The sequence below is a fragment of the Bufo bufo genome, chromosome 1 (assembly GCF_905171765.1).
Source record: "Bufo bufo chromosome 1, aBufBuf1.1, whole genome shotgun sequence".
Classification (NCBI taxonomy): Eukaryota; Metazoa; Chordata; class Amphibia; order Anura; family Bufonidae; genus Bufo; species Bufo bufo.
The window spans coordinates 295,159,287-295,180,321 of NC_053389.1; the positions used below are offsets into that span (position 1 = coordinate 295,159,287).

The 21,035-nt window shown below is 45.6% G+C and overlaps 1 protein-coding gene across 1 annotated transcript in view; it reads left to right on the forward strand.

Annotated features, from left to right (window-relative positions):
* Window positions 1–21,035, forward strand: part of CSF1R (colony stimulating factor 1 receptor) — a 121,155-nt gene that overhangs the window by 41,581 nt on the left and 58,539 nt on the right. Inside the window, exons 6-8 of the mRNA XM_040440738.1 lie at window positions 10,518–10,707; window positions 12,790–12,905; window positions 15,474–15,585. Coding sequence (XP_040296672.1) covers window positions 10,518–10,707; window positions 12,790–12,905; window positions 15,474–15,585 — 418 coding nt within the window. The remainder of the gene's footprint in view (window positions 1–10,517; window positions 10,708–12,789; window positions 12,906–15,473; window positions 15,586–21,035) is intronic.

Below are 21,035 nucleotides of genomic sequence, written 5' to 3' on the forward strand. Positions count from 1 at the left end.
GGAGGACATAACGGGAGAACGGAGCGGCGCCCAGGGATAATAGTAAGTGTCAGCATACTTAGTTCACAATGTTTTTCCAGGGGAAAGGTCCTCTTTAAGGAATAACCTGGCAAAAATACTGGGTCAAGCGAGTAATGAAAAATTGATTAGCAAAAATGAGCACTATTATTTGCTACTTGAATATCCGACAACACTGGTGTTCTATAGTCTGCCCAAAATTCACAAAGGGGTTAGACCTCTTAAGGGCAGACCAATTGTTTCCGGTGTGGGGAGCATAACGGAGAGGATTAGTAGGTACGTGGTTGAGATCTTACGTCCATTTGTTGTGAGCTTGCCCTCATACGTAAGGGACTCCATGGACGTTTTAAGACGCCTCAATGACATCTATTGTGAGGATTGTGCTATTGGCCAGTCTTGATGTGGAGGCCATCTACAGCTCCATTCCACATGATAGGGGGTGTGAAGCTGTGGGTTGGTGGGAGAAAGAGGTCGTCTTTGGGGAAAGCATGAGTCGATGGTCTTCATCAGTGTTGCTATAGCCGAGGTTCATCAACGATGTGTTCATTCTCTGGAATGACACGAAACTGGCTTTTGAGCAGTTTGTGTCCTCGCACAATACAAATAATGTAGGCCTATTCTTTACCAGCAAGATAGATGAGGTCAAACTAACTTTCTTAGATTCATCTATCAGTGTGTGTGCGGCCACTAATACACTTCTTAGGTGGGAAAGTAGCCACCCGCTGATGTTAAAACGTGGTATACCAAAAGGGCAGTATTTATGAGCCAGACGAAACTGCTCGGAATGGAGGGAATTTAAAACAGCTGCCATGGAACTACAGACCAGGTTTAGACAGAGGGGCTATCCAAACAAACCCTTGAGACAGGCATACCATCATGCAGTGGCCTGTAATAGAGAGAACCTCTTGCATCCCAAGAGCCGTAGAAACGATGACTATAAACTTAGGATCATTAGGACCTTTGATGAGGCACATGAAGTAATACGTACAGTTCTGAGAGATCATTGGGGTATACTGAGAGCAGACCCAGACATAGGCCATCTTGTTGGGGAATATCCCCTCATTACTTATCGACGTGGGGGTAATCTCAGGGACAAGTTAGTGCACAGTGCATTCTCTACTCCAGTACCTTCTACATGGTTGTCAGAAAAACCGTCGGGTACATTTAAGTGCAGCAGATGTGTGGCGTGTAAGGCGATAAAAAAGGGGAGCACCATCACCAGTAGGGTCAATAAGAGGAGCTACAGTATAAGATCAGATCCTTTATAAACTGCAAAACTATTGGAGTTGTGTATGTCGGAACATGTACATAGGCTCGGATAGGCGAGCATTTATGCTACATCGAGAATAAAGCTGACAATCCTATAACCCAGCATGTGGCCTCATGTCATCAGGATATGTCAAACTGCATCAGTTTAAGGCATAGAACATATTAGAGCGTCTCCCAGAGGCGGGGATATTGACAATCTCCTCCTGCAGAAGAAGGGCCAGTGGACATTCACCCTCCAAATGGTGAAACCACTGGGGCTCAATGAGTTTATATCCTATGCCTGTTTTATTTGATGATGCGGGCCCTTTTCATAGTGGTCCCGTGCAAAATAGGACCGCTTTGAAACATGGATGAGGCCCATGTATGAAAATCGATATGTTTCGCTATATGTGATATATATATATATATATAAAGCAGTGTTTTTCAACCTTTTTTGTGCAAAGTCACACCTTTTTCATGAAAAAAAATCATAAGGCACACCACCACTAGAAAATTTTTTAAAAATTTAACTCTGTAGCAGCATTATATTGACTACTATATAAACTTTTCTCGTCAAAGTGTCTTGAATAGGAATCAAATAAACAAACACAAAGAATTTTTTTTATAATATATATAGTAAGATTTCTGTTTACTTACTCAGTGCGAAACCTGGGCCTGTTTGGCTGAACACAAAGCTGATATTCTGGCAAGAATCGAAGAAAGACACACACGTAGCTCTTCGTCAACAGCTCTCAGTCTCTCTCTGTCTTTAGTTTTTATAGCAGTCAGGCTTGAAAAGCTCATCTCACACAGATATGTCGTGGAAAATGGGAGCAATGTCAAAATAGCTTTGTTTGCCAGAACGGGGAACTCCTTGGCAGTAGCCAACCAAAAACCAAAGGTAGATCAGCAAATCTTAGCTTGAAACCACGATTTTGTCTCAGTTCAGTTAGTTCCTCCTGCTCCTGTAAAGTCATGTCCTTTCCACCAACTGATGCTGAGCTATAAGGGTCCCTAACCCAGTCAAGGCATTCAGTGGAGACTGAAGAGAAATAAAATGACATCTTCTCCTCGAGAGTTTTTAAATGTTTAACTATTATCTCACACAGTGCAGCAGTGTGAACACCTTGCCATTGCTTGGTGAGTGTGAACATTTCAAGATTGCCACTTTCCACATGTTGATGCCAGAGTTGCACCTTTGAACGGAATCCATTTATTTTATCTGTACTTGTAAGCAGGTTTTCATTTCGGCCTTGCATTCGTGTGTTCAGTTCATTCAGATGATGAAAAATATCTGCCAGGTATGCAAGCCTTGCACACCACTCATCACTTGCAAGCAGCTTTGCATAATCGGACCTCTCATTTGTCAGAAACACTTTAAGTTGTTCCCGCAGCTCATACACACGAACTAAGACCTTGCCACGCGACAACCACTGGACCTCCGTATGAAACAGCAAGGTTTTATGCTTCGCTCCCATCTCCTCACACAAAGCTGCAAATATGTGACTTTTCACGGGTCGTGACTTTACAAAGTTTACCATGCGCACAACATCATCCAACACAGGAACTAGGTCTGCTGGTAAAGTCTTGGCTACGAGGGCCTCACGGTATAAAAAACAATGCGTAACAATCACATCTGGATTTCTTTCCTTCACTCTGCTTACAAAGCCTTTGGTGCGCCCGACCATGGCTGCAGCTCCATCGATGCAGACACTTGTGCAGTTTTCCCACTTAAGTCCTCCTTGTTCAAGGTATTCTGATGTGACCCGAAAAATTTCTTCTCCTGTAGTTTTTCCTGACAATGCCTTGCAAAAAAAGAAGTTTTCTCTAATTGCATCACCATCCACAAAACGCACATTGGCCAAGAGTTGAGCATGTCCACTGATATCAGTAGACTCGTCAAGTTGCAATGCAAATTTCTCACTGATACGGATCTTTTCCAAAACCACACTTTCAATGTCTGCAGACATGTCATTAATACGTCTGGAAATTGTGTTGTCTGAGAGAGGGACTTTGGCTATTTCCTTAGCTGCTTCAGGTCCGAGCATCTCCTCTACAATGGCTTTGCAGACGGGAAGTATTAATTTCTCTGCCACAGTGTGCGACTTTTTTGACTTAGCTATAAGTTCAGCAACGTGATAGCTAGCTTTAAGAGCTCTTTCATTTACCTTTGTGGTTTTTCTTATTAAAGTTGCCTGTTTCTCGGTGTTTTCACGCAGGCGAACAAAATAGTCTGCATTCTTGTTTTGAAGCGAAGGGTGTTTCGTTTGGAGATGGCGTTTAAGTTTACTTGGGACTATAGCACTGTTAGATAGCTTTTCACCACACACCAAGCACAGTGGAGTCGGTTTCTTTGCATCTCCAGTGAAAGTAAATCCAAATGAAATATAGCTTTTGCTATATTGCCTTGCGCCAGAGAATTAGCTTGAGCTAACCATCTTTGCTTTCTTTTGATCCCCACTCATACTTGGGCTCTCATCTGGCTCCGAATTTTGTTCAGGGTCCAGTTCAGCATCTTTGCTTTTCAAAAACTTGTCCATCACTGTCGCCATATCTGCTCCTGTCTCACTGTCACTCAGCACTCTACTGCGCATGTCTCCTCCAGAAAGCCGCTGTCCGTCACACTCAGCGCTCTTCTGCACATGTCTCCTCCAGATCCATCACTCAGCGCTCTTCTGCGCATGTCTCCTCCAGATCCATCACTCGGCGCTCTTCTGCGCATGTCAGATCCTCCATGTCTCCTCCAGAAAGCCGCTGTCAGTGTAACAGGACAGCGACAGTCCAGAGCGATTTATAGTCCGGAACATGCGGTAATTCGGCTCACAAATAACAAATATTCAGACCAATTAGATGAAATTGGATTATTTCCCACGGCACACCAGATAATATCTAACGGCACACTAGTGTGCCGCGGCACACTGGTTGAAAAACGCTGATATAAAGCATCCTCCCCCTTTTTTTTTATATCTGGTGTCCTCACTTGTGGTAAATATGTTAAGGGATCTCCCCTGATAAGGTGTTGACACATGCACCACGCTTTTCTTGGTCTTATGAACGATAATTTTATCACTGCATTTACCTGTGGTGCAGTATTAGTTAATTGCTACTGTATTTCGAGTTGCATGTATGCACAGAGCCCCGGATGATTCTCCAGCTATTTGTGGGGGGGTCGTATCACCACTGAATTGAGTAGGAGCCGCCTCTAGTAACTTTAATTACTTACCTATCCTCTGGCACACCAGCGATAAAGAGGCGGGACGGGGGAGTGCCGAGTATGACACTCCCCCACATTGATAGGATCCTGCAATGCCGACACAGCCCAGAGGAGGTGGGAACTGACCTTCATAATCAGGCACATGGAGCGGCCGCGCTACGGCCGTCCCAGTGCCGCAGGCTATGTCTCTATGTGCTGGACATGCAAAGCTAATGGCGTGCAGCATCTCTGTATGTTTGTCTGTCTGTTGCCAAATCTAGCTCTCCTGATGAAGAGGCAAATGTACACTAGAAGCCTCAGAAACGCGTCGAGTGAACAGCAACAGCGAGAGTTAATAGTAGCAAGAAAAAAATGTTTATGTTAGACAGCAAGAATCTACAGTATGTGTTCATAGCTAGTACTATAGGGTAGTTGGTGGGGGGAAACCTTTGGAGGTGAACATCAAGAAAGGTAGAGTGTGAGAAAGGCTATTGTTCACTGACCAAGTCTGAATAGGATCAGTGACAGACTGCCCAGGTGCACATTCTAGGCAATAGTGTAATGAGACACACACAATGTGGTGAGAAAGTATTGACCACTTTTTTGTGTTTTGCTCTCTGAACTGCTCATACATTCCTCCTCCGCCACATCAACCTGTACATTGGCTGGCTGCCCCCCTAGGTGAACCATCCCGGAATAAGTGGGATTGGACAATATATATTTTATGAGATTTTTTCGCCCAATTATTTTAACCCCTTATGGATCGGGCTCATTTTCACCTTAAGGACCAGGCCATTTTTTGCAAATCTGACCAGTGTCACTTTATGTCGTGATAACTTTAAAACGCTTTGAGTTATCCAAGCCATTCAGAGAGAGTTTTTTCGTCACATATTGTACTTCATGACACTGGTAAAATGGAGTCAAAAAAATCATTTTTATAAAATACCAAATTTACCAAAATTTAGAATAATTTGCAAATTTCAAAGTTTCAATTTCTCTACTTCTATACTACATAGTAATACCTCCAAAAATAGTTATTACTTTACATTCCCCATATGTCTAATTCATGTTTGGATCCTTTTGGGAATGCCATTTTATTTTCTGGGGATGTTACAATGCTTATAAGTTTAAAGCAAATCTTGAAATTTTTCAGAAATTTTCAAAAACCCACTTTTTAATGACCAGTTCAGGTCTGAAGTCACTTTGTAAAGCTTAAGGTATAGAAACCACCGCAAAATTACCCCATTCTAGAAACTACATCCCTCAAGGTATCCAAAACTGATTTTACAAACTTTGTTAACCCTTTAGGTGTTCCACAAGAGTTATTGGCAAATGGAGATGAAATTTAAGAATTTCAATTTTTTTGCAAATTTTCCATTTTAATACATTTTTTCCAGTAACAAAGCAAGGGTTAACAGCCAAACAAAACTCAATAATTATGGCCCTGATTATATAGTTTGCAGAAACACCCCATATGTGGTCGTAAACTACTGTACGGGCACACGGTAGGGCGTAGAGGAAAAAGGAGTGCCGTGTGGTTTTTGGAAGGCAGATTTTGCTCGACTGGTTTATTTACACCACAGTTTTTATTTTATTTTTTTGACGGTTTTATTGGCACTATTTTGGGGGGCATATGACTTTTTGATCGCTTGCTATTACACTTTTTGTGATGTAAGGTGACAAAAAAATAAAAAATTTTGCACCATTTTTAATTTTCTTTTTTTGACTGAGTTCATATGAGGGGTTAGGTCATGAGGTATTTTTATAGAGTAGATTTATACGGATGCAGCGATACCTAATATGTATACTTTTTGTTAAATTTATTTAGGTTTTACACTATATTATTCTTTTATAAACCAAAAAAAAACATTTTAGTATCTCCATAGTCTAAAAGTCATTTTTTTTTTTTTTTTTTAGCCTATTATCTTAGGTGGGGGCCCAATATTTGTGGGATGAGAGGACGATTATACTTTTTGAACTCCATGGAAGTGTGGTACTCCCTGAAGAAACTGTCAATGCAGATGCCTGGATGATCGAGGCACGTGTCACACTGAGTGGTGGTGTCCTTCCGTATCCCCCTCCTGTTACACACTCTGCGCTTGGGGACCGTCCCTTCTTTCCAGTATGGGGAACCACACCTGGAAAGTGTTGGCCAGAGACGATCCGGGCGCCTCCAGTTCCCGAGGTACTCCGGCCTGCTCTTTCCCGGTCAGAAAAGATCAGGGCCTTGAGGACTGCCTCATAGAACTGGAGGAATTTCCCTGTGTTGCCAGCACTCCGGGACAGCACAGAAGAGTTGTACAAAGCAACCTGTACCAAGTAGACCGCAACTTTTTTGTACCATGCCCAGGTTTTGCGCATGGCGTTATATGGCTTGAGGACTAGATGAGAGAGATCAACTCCTCCCATACACCAAGTGTAGGGTTTGAGGACCATTGCCACGGTACCTCGCACAGGGACAGGGGTGATGCCGTTACCGTGAATTGTGGACAATACAAGGACATCCCTCTTGTTCTTATATCTGACCAGCAACAGGTTTCCACTGGTAAGGGCACGGGTCTCACCCCTGGGGATAGGTACCTGGAGGGGGTGGGTAGGGAGGCCGCTTATATTTTTCCGCATGGTCCCACAAGCGGACGTGGATCTGGCGGCGAGGGACTGGAACAAAGGGATACTAGTATAAAAGTTATCCAAGTACAGGTGGTAACCCTTATCTAGCAGTGGGTGCATAAGGTCCCACACAAGTTTCCCCCTAACACCCAGAGTGGGGGGACATTCTGGGGGTTCAATACGGTAATCTCGCCCCTCGTACATACGAAACTTGTAAGTGTACCCTGTGGTACTCTCACAAAGTTTGTACAGCTTCACACCATACCTCGCCCGCTTAGAGGGAACATACTGGTGAAAAATGAGTCTCCCCTTGAAAGCAATGAGAGACTCATCAACCGAGACCTCCCTTCCAGGTACATAGGCCTCCAAAAATTTGGCCCCGAAGTGATTGATGACCGGCCTGATTTTGTACAGGCGGTCATAGGCAGGATCACCTTGGGGAAGACATGCTGCATTGTCTGCATAATGCAGGCATTTCCGAATGGCCTCAAACCAGGTACGTGTCATGGCCGTACTGTAAAGTGGGGTCTGGTAGAGGACGTCCCCACTCCAGTGATGCCTGACACTGGGTTTTTTGACTAGGCCCATGTGCAGCACGAGGCACCAAAACGTCCTCATCTCGGCTACACTGACCAGAGTCCAGCCACCGGACCTAGCCAAAAAGGAGCCCGGGTGTTGAGCAATGAACTGTTGGGCATACAAGTTCGTTTGCTCCACCATCAGATTCACAAAGTGGTCACAAAAAAAAAAAAAAGACTAAAATAGTCATATTCAGTGAAGTCCATTGTGGAAATCTGGATTCCTGCTTGGCCAACAAAATCAGGAATCACAGGCTCAAAATGCTCTGGTGTACAACATGCAAGTTCACTGGTAGGGGGCTCAGGTGGACTTATCTGGTGGGCAGGAAAACTAGTATGAGCCCCAGAGCTTCTCGTACTAGAGTGGGCCACAGGATCCCTGGCATGGCGGTCCCCTTGCTCCGCCTGGTGGCGTCTCCACCACCTTGGGGGCTCATCATCATCGCTAGATGAGGAGGAGGATGCGGATGACAAGAGGAAAGTGGGGTCATCCTCGTCCTCACTGGAGCTCTCGGTTTCGGAGGCAAGCAGGGCGTATGCCTCCTCGGCTGAGAATGTCCAGCGGGCCATAGGGGAGTGTGTGTGTGTGTGTGTGCGTGCGTGCGTGGAAAACTTTAGTCAGTGTGCGTGTGTGTGGGGGACGGGTGTTCGCGTACTTTGCCCTACACCTAACAGAAAAAAAAAATACTAACTAAAAAAGTCGAAATTCCCAAAAAGTGTAAAAAATATAAAAAATATATTTAAACGCGCTGATCAGCGGTACAAAACTGATCAGCGGTGGGGTGGGCGATGCGCTAACAGTGGCCGGACGCTAAGAGTGCCGGCCACAGTCAGCACATGCAAAAAAAAAAACACGTGCGCCCCAAAAAATGTGTGTGTGGGGGTGAGGGGGGAAGGCAAGCTACAGTACCCCTGGGGGGTCTAGGGTCACACAGCTTTGTGCTGTGGACCCCAGACACCCAATCCGGGTGCTACAACACAATAAAAATAATTATTTTTTCCCCTAACTCTCCCTCACTATCCCTGCCTAATCTACCTCTCCCTACCTCACCCAAATATGCCGATTTGTGCCTGATAGCACAAAAAACTTTCCCCGCTCCACGGACGTGTATGAGCAGGGAGAGGAGCTCCGGCAATTCAAATTTGCCGCTGCGCCCGCCCACCTGCCCAGCCAGCCAATCAGAAGCGATCCTGAGAGGTGGCGTGACTGCCACCTCTCAAGATCGCAGGACGGTGATTGGTGGTGTATTATCACACCCCCGATCACCGTCCTATTCCGGGTTACCGGGTCACCAGAGACCCGAATAACCTGGAAACGCAGCAAACCGCAGGTCTGAATTGACCTGCGGTTTGCTGCGATCGCCGACACGGGGGGGTCACAGGGCCCCCCTGGGCATTTTACCTAGGTGCCTGCTCAATTATTTGAGCAGGCACCTTGTTCCGATCACCGCCAGCTGCAGGACATCAGTATGCCCTGTGTCCGTAAGAGGTTAATATATACCGAATAAAAGTTATATTTTAGTGACATTTAATTGCTTAGTAAATCGTTCCTGAAGGCAGATGAAGCAAAAGCTCAGAAAACGTTATTTTATCCCCTGCCCGCATGATTTTCTAGTCATGCTTGAAGTCAAGGGTGCAGCGGCCTCCTTGCTTCAAGTCAAGGTAACCGCCCCCCTTCCCTGCCCCTTTGCCTTTGACTGACAGCCGGCTGTTCGGCAAAGGCAAAGGGGCAGGGAAGGTGGGCGGTTACCTTGACTTGAAGCAAGGCCACCGCTGCCTCTTTGACTTCAAGCATGACTAGAAAATCACGTGGGCAGGGGATAAAAGAACGTTTTCTGAGCTTTTGCTTCATCTGCCTTCAGGAAGAAAATGATCGTCGGAAACACGCTGCTTGCTACTCTCAGGTACTGCTGGCGGCTTGGGATGGTTTTTGGAAGTGACAGGTTTCCTTTAAATCACATTTTTATGTTAAACATTTATATCTTTTTATTTTTGGTTAGTTTTTTTTTCATTTTTCCATGTCACTATCTTAAAAAAGTATATAATCCTGCAACAATCACAATGGCCACTAGGTATAAAATATGTTAACCCTTCCTGGGCCATGAATAGGGACCTGATAAGCTGCGATATCACCTTCTGTGAAAGGTGAATATTGTGTTATCTATACAGAGGTGCTACTTGTCATTGTAATTGTACCTGTGATAATAATGATAATGGCTACTGAAAAGTTTCCTGTACAGAAATCATGACCTGTTGCAGCTTTATATATATTTTTTTAAAATATAGATTATATAGTGACATGGAAAATTAGAAAGAAATACCAAAAACTCAAAAAAAAATCTTTAACAAGAAAAATTATTTAAACAATAGGTCATTTTCTCATGACACATTTCCTTTCATGAAAAGTTCTCTCACATACAGGATCTATTCCTGCACCCTTTTCCCACCCACAAAACAAAACAGTAAACAGTTTACTAATTAAAGAGTCATACCTACACAGAGGGTTCTGTGCAGTTTAAATCTAAGATTGTATGGTGTCTTAGTCTACTCAAAATATAACAGAACATTGCAATGTACTTCTTAACATCTAGCACCCTCTACAGTCTTACCCTTTCCTCTCCCAGGTGTCCTCCTGTCATTCCCACAGTATTGTGATGACCTAAGGAGTAACATATAAATACACATCATTTACATATACAGACACTCCCTGTAGTAGACACCTTCCTCAGAGCCTATAAGTAAATTCATACTAGTTCTGGGAGTTTTTAATGCCAGCATGGAAATGATGAAAGTACTGATAGTACAAAAAATCATCTGACTCTACTGATTCAAGAAGTCATTGGAAACATCTGTATTATTTCATTTTTCAGAAAAAGCCTTTGTGAATGTTTCAACGACACAGAATAGAAGATTGACATTATTCAAGGGGGTCAGTGTGGACCTGATGGTAGATATCAAATCTTACCCAAGTCAACTGTGCTGGAAATGGCTACACAACAATACTGGCAATATAAAGGATGTTAGTTCTCTATCAAAGTGGGAGGACAAAGGACCTTACTGGTATGACTTCAATGTACAACAATATGATGAGCAACTATGGACAGTTATATCATACTTACCTAATTGTGAGAACTAGTGATATAGGCAATATTCGCATTGGCGATATTTCGCGAATTTTTGGCCAAATATTCACCATAAATTTTCAAATTCTTGAATTCGTGATCTCCAGTCATTGTTTACTTGATTGCAAAAATTGGCAATATAAAATATTCACGATAAATTTGTGTTAAATTCACAATTAGAATATTCAACACTATTTGCGAATACGAATATATAGCACTATATTCTAAATATTCTCGAATTCTTGAAGTGGTGATATTTGCGATTAAAATTCGCAATTCGAATATTTGCACTCAACACTAGCGAGAACTGATATTAGGTCAATTCTAAGAAGTAATTTAACAAACACTCTACTTTAATATTATTATGCATGCCCCCAACCTAAGGCATTTTAATCACAGGTTGAAAGAAACGTACCTGTCGGGGCTCCATCAGCACGATCCTCAGCCTCGGAGTTGCCATGCCAGGAGACGTGCTACTGAGCCACATCCACTAGTGATGCAACAGCATTCTTAGCAACAGGATGCAATGCTCTGTTCCTCCTTGCAGCGGGCGTGTGCTGGAGGAGATTAGCAGTGGGCTGGTTGCTCAGCTGCTATATTACTGTGTGCTAGTGTTTCTGACTAATGGAGCTGCGAGTCATGGAACTATCAGGTTCTGATCCAGGAACTCTGCGCACTATTTAAACCCCTTCCTGGCCATACACTAGTGCCAGCAATAGTCTATGACTCACCAGCGGTGTTCCTTCCTTCCTGGTTCCTTGTTCCTGTGCTTACTGGATTGATCGTTCTTCTAAACCCGGCTTGTCTTCTGACCACTCTCTGTCTCTTGTTTGTTTCTGCATTGTTCATCTGGTTCTGATCTCGGCTTTTCTTCTGACCACTCTGTCTCTCGTTTGCTACTGCATAGCTGTCTGGTTGCCCATTTACGTACTACTCTGTCCTTGTTGTTTGTCTGTCTGTGCACTTAAACAGCGTAGAGACCATCGACCAGTTGCGGTCTAACTATCTTAAGCTTGGGTTAAGTAGGGAAAGCAGGCTGGGTTCTAGCCTTAGGGCTCACTGTCATTGTCTGTCCCTACCTACAGTTGTAACACAAGTAATGCGTAATACCCCTATCATCACATCCCAAAATGAAGATACACCCCAGACCAGACCTCAAAACAAAAACTGATTCAGACGAGGCCACATAAACAAATACATACCACAGGGCCCCTAAACAAATACTGACTCAAACCAGACTCGCTAAGCAAATACAGACCCCTTAAAAACAGACCTTTGACCAGACCCCTGTAAAGCAGCCCTCATCACTCCCCGATCCTGCCAAAGAAAACATTCTGTCAGCAGCCTTTGCCAGTGCCTATAATTGAAGAGGACTGCATGAACAAGGAGAGGCAAGCAGTCAGGATGTGGCACTCCGGAGACTTGTCCACTAGGAGTCTGGGAAGTCTCCTCTGTTCCCCAGATATTCCCAGATAATAAGCAAGTATGGGCTAAGCTCTAAATTATTAGGCAAAAACTATATAACTCATGTACAGGTATATCCTCATCATTTTACAATATGTAGCATATTCTACTGGATGGCGTATTACAGAGGTAGTTCATACTTCTAGTGCATTTTACATGCTACAGATATGCCCGCTGTTTCAGCCCCATTCAATGTGTTTAATCAGCATGTGGACACCCACTGCAGTTTCTGGTTGGTTTTCACACTGAAACCGAACCAAGAAGCGATTTGGAAGGCAAGACAATGGGAGGCAAACTCTGCATGGACTTCGGCATGGATTCCACGCACATATTCCACCATGTGAACAAGCCCTTAGAAGTAAGGTTTCTACAAAGAGAGTACGGTATATCAGTAATATGATGCTGTGCAAAGGAATCATACGGCAGCACACAGATGCTGTAAAGGCCCTGTGGTCGTATGCATTTTCAGTGCAACATTATATAGTATGCAGCCGGAGGTTGTGTTTTTCCTTTGAAAAATAAGTATGTGCTTTTATTATCTTTTTAATTTTTCCAGGAACAAAAGCATCCTGATTCTGAATCGTCTGAATGGAAATGAGAGCGGGACATACACTTTCTTTGCAAACAATTCTAAAGCCAGTGCTTCTCTGTCTTTTGAAATAAAATTGTACAGTAAGTTCCTAAGCAGTAATAATTTCATGTTCAACGACCCGCAGATTCTTTAGCTAACAGTTTTTTTTATACACATACAACCTGAATTTACATACAGTTGCAAGAAAAAGTATGTGAACCCTTTGGAATGATATGGATTTCTGCACAAATTGGTCATAAAATGTGATCTGATCTTCATCTAAGTCACAACAATAGACAATCACAGTCTGCTTAAACTAATAACACACAAAGAATTAAATGTTACCATGTTTTTATTGAACACACCATGTAAACATTCACAGTGCAGGTGGAAAAAGTATGTGAACCCCTAGACTAATGACATCTCCAAGACCTAATTGGAGTGAGGTGTCAGCCAACTGGAGTCCAATCAATGAGATGAGATTGGAGGTGTTGGTTACAGCTGTCCTGCCCTATAAAAAACACACACCAGTTCTGGGTTTGCTTTTCCCAAGAAGCATTGCCTGATGTGAATGATGCCTCGCACAAAAGAGCTCCCAGAAGACCTACGATTAAGAATTGTTGACTTGCATAAAGCTGGAAAGGGTTATAAAAGTATCTCCAAAAGCCTTGCTGTTCATCAGTCCACGGTAAGACAAATTGTCTATAAATGGAGATAGTTCAGCACTGCTGCTACTCTCCCTAGGAGTGGCTGTCCTGTAAAGATGACTGCAAGAGGACAGCGCAGACTGCTCATTGACGTGAAGAAGAATCCTAGAGTGTCAGCTAAAGACTTACAAAAGTCTCTGGCATATGCTAACATCCCTGTTAGGGCCCTTTCACACCTGCGTTCTTGTGTTCCGGCATAGAGTTCCGTCGTCGGGGCTCTATGCCGGAAGAATCCTGATCAGGATTATCCCCATGCATTCTGAATGGAGTGAAATCCGTTCAGGATGCATCAGGATGTCTTCAGTTCCGGAACGGAACGTTTTTTGGCCGGAGAAAATACTGCAGCATGCTGCGCTTTTTGCTCCGGCCAAAAATCCGGAACACTTGCCGCAATGCCGGATCCGGAATTAATGCCAATTGAAAGGCATTGATCCGGATCCGGCCTTAAGCTAAAAGTCGTTTCAGCGCATTGCCGGAGCCGACATTTAGCTTTTTCTGAATGGTTACCATGGCTGCCGGGACGCTAAAGTCCTGGCAGCCATGGTAAAGTGTAGTGGGGAGCGGTGGAGCAGTATACTTACCATCCGTGCGGCTCCCCGGGCGCTCCAGAGTGACGTCAGGGCGCCCCAAGCGCATGGATCATGTGATCGCATGGACACGTCATCCATGCGCATGGGGCGCTCTGACGTCATTCTGGAGCGCCCCGGGAGCCGCACGGACTGTAAGTATACCGCTCCCCCGCTCCCCACTACTACTATGGCAGCCAGGACTTTAATAGCGTCCTGGGTGCCATAGTAACACTGAAAGCATTTTGAAGACGGTTCCGTCTTCAAATGCTTTCAGTACACTTGCGTTTTTCCGGATCCGGAGTGTAATTCCGGCAAGTGGAGTACATGCCGGATCCGGACAACGCAAGTGTGAAAGAGCCCTTAGCGAATCGACGATATGTAAAACACTAAACAAGAATGGATTTCATGGGAGGATACCACAAAGGAAGCCACTGCTGTCCAAAAAAAAACATTGCTGCACGTTTACAGTTTGCACAAGAGCACCTGGATGTTCCATAGCAGTACTGGCAAAATATTCTGTGGACAGATGAAACCAAAGTTGAGTTGTTTGGAAGAAACACACAACACTATGTGTGGAGAAAAAGAGGCACAGCACACCAACATCAAAACCTCATCCCAACTGTGAAGAATGGTGGTGGGGGCATCATGGTTTGGGGCTGCTTTGCTGCGTCAGGGTCTGGACGGATTGCTATCATCGAAGGAAAAATGAATTCCCAAGTTTATCAAGACATTTTGCAGGAGAACTTAAGGCCATCTGTCCACCAGCTGAAGCTCAACAGAAGATGAGTGTTGCAACAGGACAACGACCCAAATCATAGAAGTAAATCAACAACAGAATGGCTTAAACAGAAGAAAATACGCCTTCTGGAGTGGCCCAGTCAGAGTCCTGGCCTCAACCTGATTGAGATGCTGTGGCATGACCTCAAGAAAGCGATTCACACCAGACATCCCAAGAATATTGCTGAACTGAAACAGTTCTGTAAAGAGGAATGGTCAAGAATTACTCCTGACCGTTCACGTCTGATCTGCAACTACAGAAAAAGGTTTGGTTGAAGTTATTGCTGCCAAAGGAGGTTCAACCAGTTATTAAATCCAAGGATTCACATACTTTTTCCACCTGCACTGTGAATGTTTAGATGGTGTGTTCAATAAAAACATGGTAACATTTATTTCTTTGTGTGTTATTAGTTTAAGCAGACTGTGATTGTCTATTGTTGTGACTTAGATGAAGATCAGATCACATTTTATGACCAATTTGTGCAGAAATCCATATCATTCCAAAGGGTTCACATACTTTTTCTTGCAACTGTAATTAATCACACCTACTACCCATTTGATCGTTGCCCTTTGACGGTGATATTGTGAATGACGTAAATTCTCTTATGTGTTACAGGTATTCCAACTATTGATATATATTCTGTTACTATAAATGATACTAAAAAAATAATATGCACATCACAAGGGTATACATTACCAACTATTGAATGGCTTCAATGTTCTGATAGGTGAGAATTGAAAATAATCTTAAAAATGTCATATAAATAGATTTATATTTTTGTGTGTTTACATATCAAAGGGCAAGATGAACTCGTGCCATATGCAGTACCCCTGACCTGGGGGTATCAGCAATTATTGTCTTATTATGTGTTGTTATGTTATGTATATTATTTTTTGGCTGTATGTACCAGCCAGAGAAGGTGTGGATGGCAAAATGTTGACAGGAACAGGGCTAACCACCCTGTTTCTCCCCTCTTGGTAGGAGTGGGCTGGTCCTTCTTCCTGCCAGGAGGGGGAGGTCCAGTATAGCTACTGAGGGGAGAGCTCCTTCTCCTGTGAATGATTTGGTTTGTCCAGAAGACCAACATCTTTCAGTTTCAAGAAAACACTTGAGAGACAAGACTGCAAAGTGAACAGCAAAATACTGCATTATAGGCACTGCTGCAAGGTGAGGGACTAGGGCTTAGACACCCTTCACCCAAACCACCACCAGGCCAGACTAATATCAAGTCTGTATCACAGTTGACACGTCTATCCACACATACCTGCAATCGCTAATCTATTGTCAGTCAACCTGCCGCAATACCTTCTCAACTGGTACCAAAAAAGCACTTTGAATTTGCTGCTACTGGATGTACTGCAAGTGATATTTTGTATTAACTAATAAGAGACTGTTCTACGTCCACTTCTGGCCTCGTTCTTCAAACTACATTTCCACTGCACTGATCCCCGGGGGCCAAGGGCCTGAGGGTCTGCACCGTGGCACAGCATCTCATCAGGACCACTACCACTCCCATCCTCTGCACCGGCTCCTCAGGGACTTGCTGCACATATAGTGATTTGTTATATAGAACATTTAGGGTAAGTTCACATGAGCAAAATACTTGTGGGAAAAATCTAATCAGTAAATTGTCTGTGGTAGAATGCTGAGACTGAGCTTCAGGTTTCTGCCATGGATCTGCACACTGACCCGCTCCATTCAGTGGGGTTAATCAGTGTATTAACACCTGCCACGGTCTCAGCGCTGTTTCAGTTGCTGAAAATGCTGTAAGATAGGGCAGGATGCTTCTATTTGTCAGTGCACTGAAAAAGAAGCATAGGTCACTGCCTCCCATTGAAAACAGTGGAATTTTTTCAAGCTGATTCAGACGGGGTCTCCATGCCAGAATCAGCATAAAAAACTCTGTGTGCATGAGGCCTTACATTGTCTATCCAAATAAACAGTGCCCACATAGTACACACACTGTCAAGATTGCACTGCACAATGTCTACATACAGTAGAATAAGCCAAATAGTGCCAGTACTCAGATAAATACTGCCATATAGTGCCCACAAAGGGCCATCAACTGGACAGATACAGTGTACACAGTGCCCAGACCTTCACAGTGCCATTCATCATCCATATATACCTATATACCTCTTACAAACACTCCTCAGAATGACATATACTGCCTAGATGAACAGTCCATCCAGTGCTATACATAGTCTACATTGGGGGCATTCAGTGCCCATTCTGTGCCATATAGTGCTAGTTTTAAACGGTAAGCTGGTATTTTTAAGGAACAGTCAAATGGGGCAGATTTTCTGCAGCAGACTTTTCTTTGTCGATTTGTTGTGGATTTGCTGTGGATTTCACCCTCTACATTGTGAAGGGCAAAATACACGTTGGAGATCCTCAGCATAAATTGGCACCAAAAATCTTCACCAAAAGTGTTTTCAAATCTCATCCACATTGCTGGTACTGAATCAATGTGAAACTAATGCACCCAAATCTGTGGCAGTAAATCCGCAGCGCTTGCACCCCAGGGGAGCCGACCTTAGTGTTGAAAACAGGACTTATTGGGGAAGAATAATTTCTATAATTATTACTTAAAGAGACCCAGTCACCAATTCTATGTTTTAATGAAATAATAAAATGTCTAAACACAATTATTTAAAAAGATAAATAAAATGTTTCCCATACTAATTGAACTGTGTATGGCACCTGCTCTTCATGTAAATTGTCGCCTCCAAGGCAGCTTCACAGGAAGCTCCCAGCATGCTCAGTGCTGTGACGCCTTTTCCTCCAGACACTGAAGTTTAGAGCAAGGTGGTTGGATGATTACATAGCAGCTGTCAGACATTCATCCACCCAGCGATCCAGCTCTGAGCTTCATTGTAAGGTGCAGTGTGAAAGTAACAGCACCAGTTACTTTCACTTTCTTCCCCTAAACTGCCCTCACATACTCAGCAAGATCCAGCAGTGTGCTGGGCAGAGCTGCAAACATCCTCTCTCTGGGAGAGGACAGATCCTCCAGAGTGACTACAGATGCAGACACCCTGTAGATCTACATGAGGAACCTCCCCACCTCATGTCTGAAGATATCTGCTCCCTCCATCACATTCCAGTTATTAGTCCCTGCACCTAAGTGTAAGTTTGCAGAAAAGAGTACTATATATCCAGTGGCGTACGCACAATCCATGGGCCTCCAGTGTGAAACTGATCCATGGGGCCCCCTCCCCGCCGCCCCCCCCCCCCCCCCCACCCGCTGCCCCCCCCCCCAACCAGCCTTATAACTTATACTAGCTGTACATATATAATTATATTTTTTTCTCTGAAAAAAGGGTTAGGGCTTATTATCGGGGTAGGGCTTATTTTGGCTCCATGAACAATAATCACACATTTATGCTTGAATAAAAAACAGGGAGATCCGGCACGAGAGATGACAGGGTGCCGATTGGTGGAGGCGGGGGGAGGAAGCAGGACGTGCTCACCACCAATCAGCACCTCCAGCTCCAGGCAGCAGAGAGGAGAAGGACATCCTCCTGCTGCCTCATTGTTAGAACGTGCGGGCTGGCGGCAGTACAGGGTAGAGAAGCCGTCCACCCAGCGATGTACCCGTACGGTAGATGGAAGCACGGCTGTCAGCATAATTTTGCATTTAGTGAAGCCGCCATGTATGCGCGGGCTAGCGGCTTCACTGAAGGCTAAGTGCTGGCAGCCTGCGCTGCTTTAACTCCTGCCCGCCTCCACCTCCGATCAGCTGGGAGAGCAAAGATTTCCGGCGCCGAGGTCCTGCCCACCCGCCCTGGCAGCTCAGGAGCCATTGGTGAGCGCTCCTGAGCTGCTGAATCACCCTCACTTCCATAAATATAACATTTATCTAGGGCTTATTTTTGGAGTAGGGATTATATTTAAGCCCTATTTCCAAAACCCTGCAAAATAGGGCTAAGTCTTATTTTTGGGGTAGGGCTTAATTTCGGGGAAACATGGGTACCTGGGCTGGCTCACGCTGAAAGCTGCTGAACCAGTCTGCTGAAAGTCAGTGGCAACTGGCAAGGCTGAATGCTGGAGGCTGGCTGGGCTCAGTGTGGGCTCTGGCTGGCTGAATGAGTGCTGCTCCTGGGCCTGGCTCAGGCTGGCAGAAATGTCTGGCAGAGAGAGAGAACGAGGCAAGGTGGGGTGAGTGACTGTAGTATACAGTCAGTCTACTGGGCAAGTGGGCAGTGGCAGACTAGCAGTGGCTCCCGCGCTCCTCTGTTCCCAACTTCCTGCCGGACCTGCAGCGCTGATAACTTTGTGACGTCACGTAAGCGCGCAGTGTGATCTGGATATGCTGCCAGTCCCTGCCCCCCTGCCATTGGTACTTAAAGTGACCATGCCTGAGCCGGACCCGCCGTCCCATCATCCATAACAACAAAAAAGGGGGACTTCTGGCCATCCGCCGGACCAGGAGTCTAAAAACCTGACTGTCAGGCCTAAAACCGGACGTCTGGCCACCCTAAGAGCAGCAGTAGCAGAGAAACTGAGGCCAGCAGCAGCCATTTCAGTCAGATTAGAGCCAAAGCTGCAGAGTGGCTGTAATCTTACTAAAATGGCTGCTGCTGGCCTCAATAAGTCTCTCTGCCATTGCAGAGAGACCTCATATCAGCCAACTCAGCCCCCATTAGACCTCAGTTCAGCCCACTCAGACCCCCATCAGACCTCAGTTCAGCCCAAAGACCCCCCACTCAGCCCCATCAGACCAGCCCAAAGACCCCCACTCAGCCCCCATCAGACCAACCCAAAGACCCCCACTCAGCCCCCATCAGACCAGCCCAAAGACCCCAACTCAGCCCCCATCAGACCAGCCCAAAGACCCCCACTCAGCCCCCATCAGACCAGCCCAAAGACCCCCACTCAGCCCCCATTAGACCAGCTCAAAGACCCTCACTCAGCCCCTATCAGACCTCAGATAAGCCCAGACCCCCATCAGCCCCCATCAGACCTCAGATCAGCCCAAAGACACCTACCAGACCTCAGATCAGCCCAAAGACCTCCATCAGACCCCACTCAGCCCCCATCAGACCTCATATCAGCCCAAAGACCCCCATCAGACCCCACTCAGCCCCCATCAGACCTCAGATCAGCCCAAAGACCCCCATCAGACCTCATATCAGCCCAAAGACCCCCATCAGACCCACACTCAGCCCTCAGATCAGCCCAAAGACCCCCACTCAGCCCCCACCAGACCTCAGATCAGCTCAAAGACCCCCATCAGATCCCATCAGACCTCAGAATAGCCCAAAGACCCCCATCAGATCCCCACTCAGCCCCCATCAGACCAGCCCAAAGACCCCCACTCAGCCCCCATCAGACCAGCCCAAAGACCCCCACTCAGCCCCTATCAGACCTCAGATAAGCCCAAAGACCCCCATCAGACCTCAGATCAGCCCAAAGACCCCCACCAGACCTCAGATCAGCCCAAAGACCTCCATCAGACCCCACTCAGCCCCCATCAGACCTCATATCAGCCCAAAGACCCCCATCAGACCCCACTCAGCCCCCATCAGACCTCAGATCAGCCCAAAGACCCCCATCAGACCCACACTCAGCCCTCAGATCAGCCCAAAGACCCCCACTCAGCCCCCACCAGACCTCAGATCAGCCCGAAGACCCCCATCAGACCCCATCAGACCTCAGATCAGCCCAAAGACCCCCATCAGACCCCCACTCAGCCCCCATCAGACCTCAGATCAGCCCAAAGACCCCCATCAAACCCGCATTCAGCCCCATCAGACCTCATATCAGCCCAAAGACCCCCATCAGACCCCACTCAGCCCCCAGATCAGCCCAAAGACCCCCATCAGACCCCCACTCAGCCCCCATCAGACCTCATATCAGCCCAAAGACCCCCATCAGACCCACACTCAGCCCTCAGATCAGCCCAAAGACCCCCACTCAGCCCCCATTAGACCTCAGATCAGCCCAAAGACCCCCATCAGACCCCCATTCAGCCCCCATCAGACCTCAGATCAGCCCAAAGACCCCCATCAGACCCCACTCAGCCCCCATCAGACCTCATATCAGCCCAAAGACCCCCATCAGACCCCACTCAGCCCCCATCAGACCTCAGATCAGCCCAAAGACCCCCATCAGACCTCATATCAGCCCAAAGACCCCCATCAGACCCACACTCAGCCCTCAGATCAGCCCAAA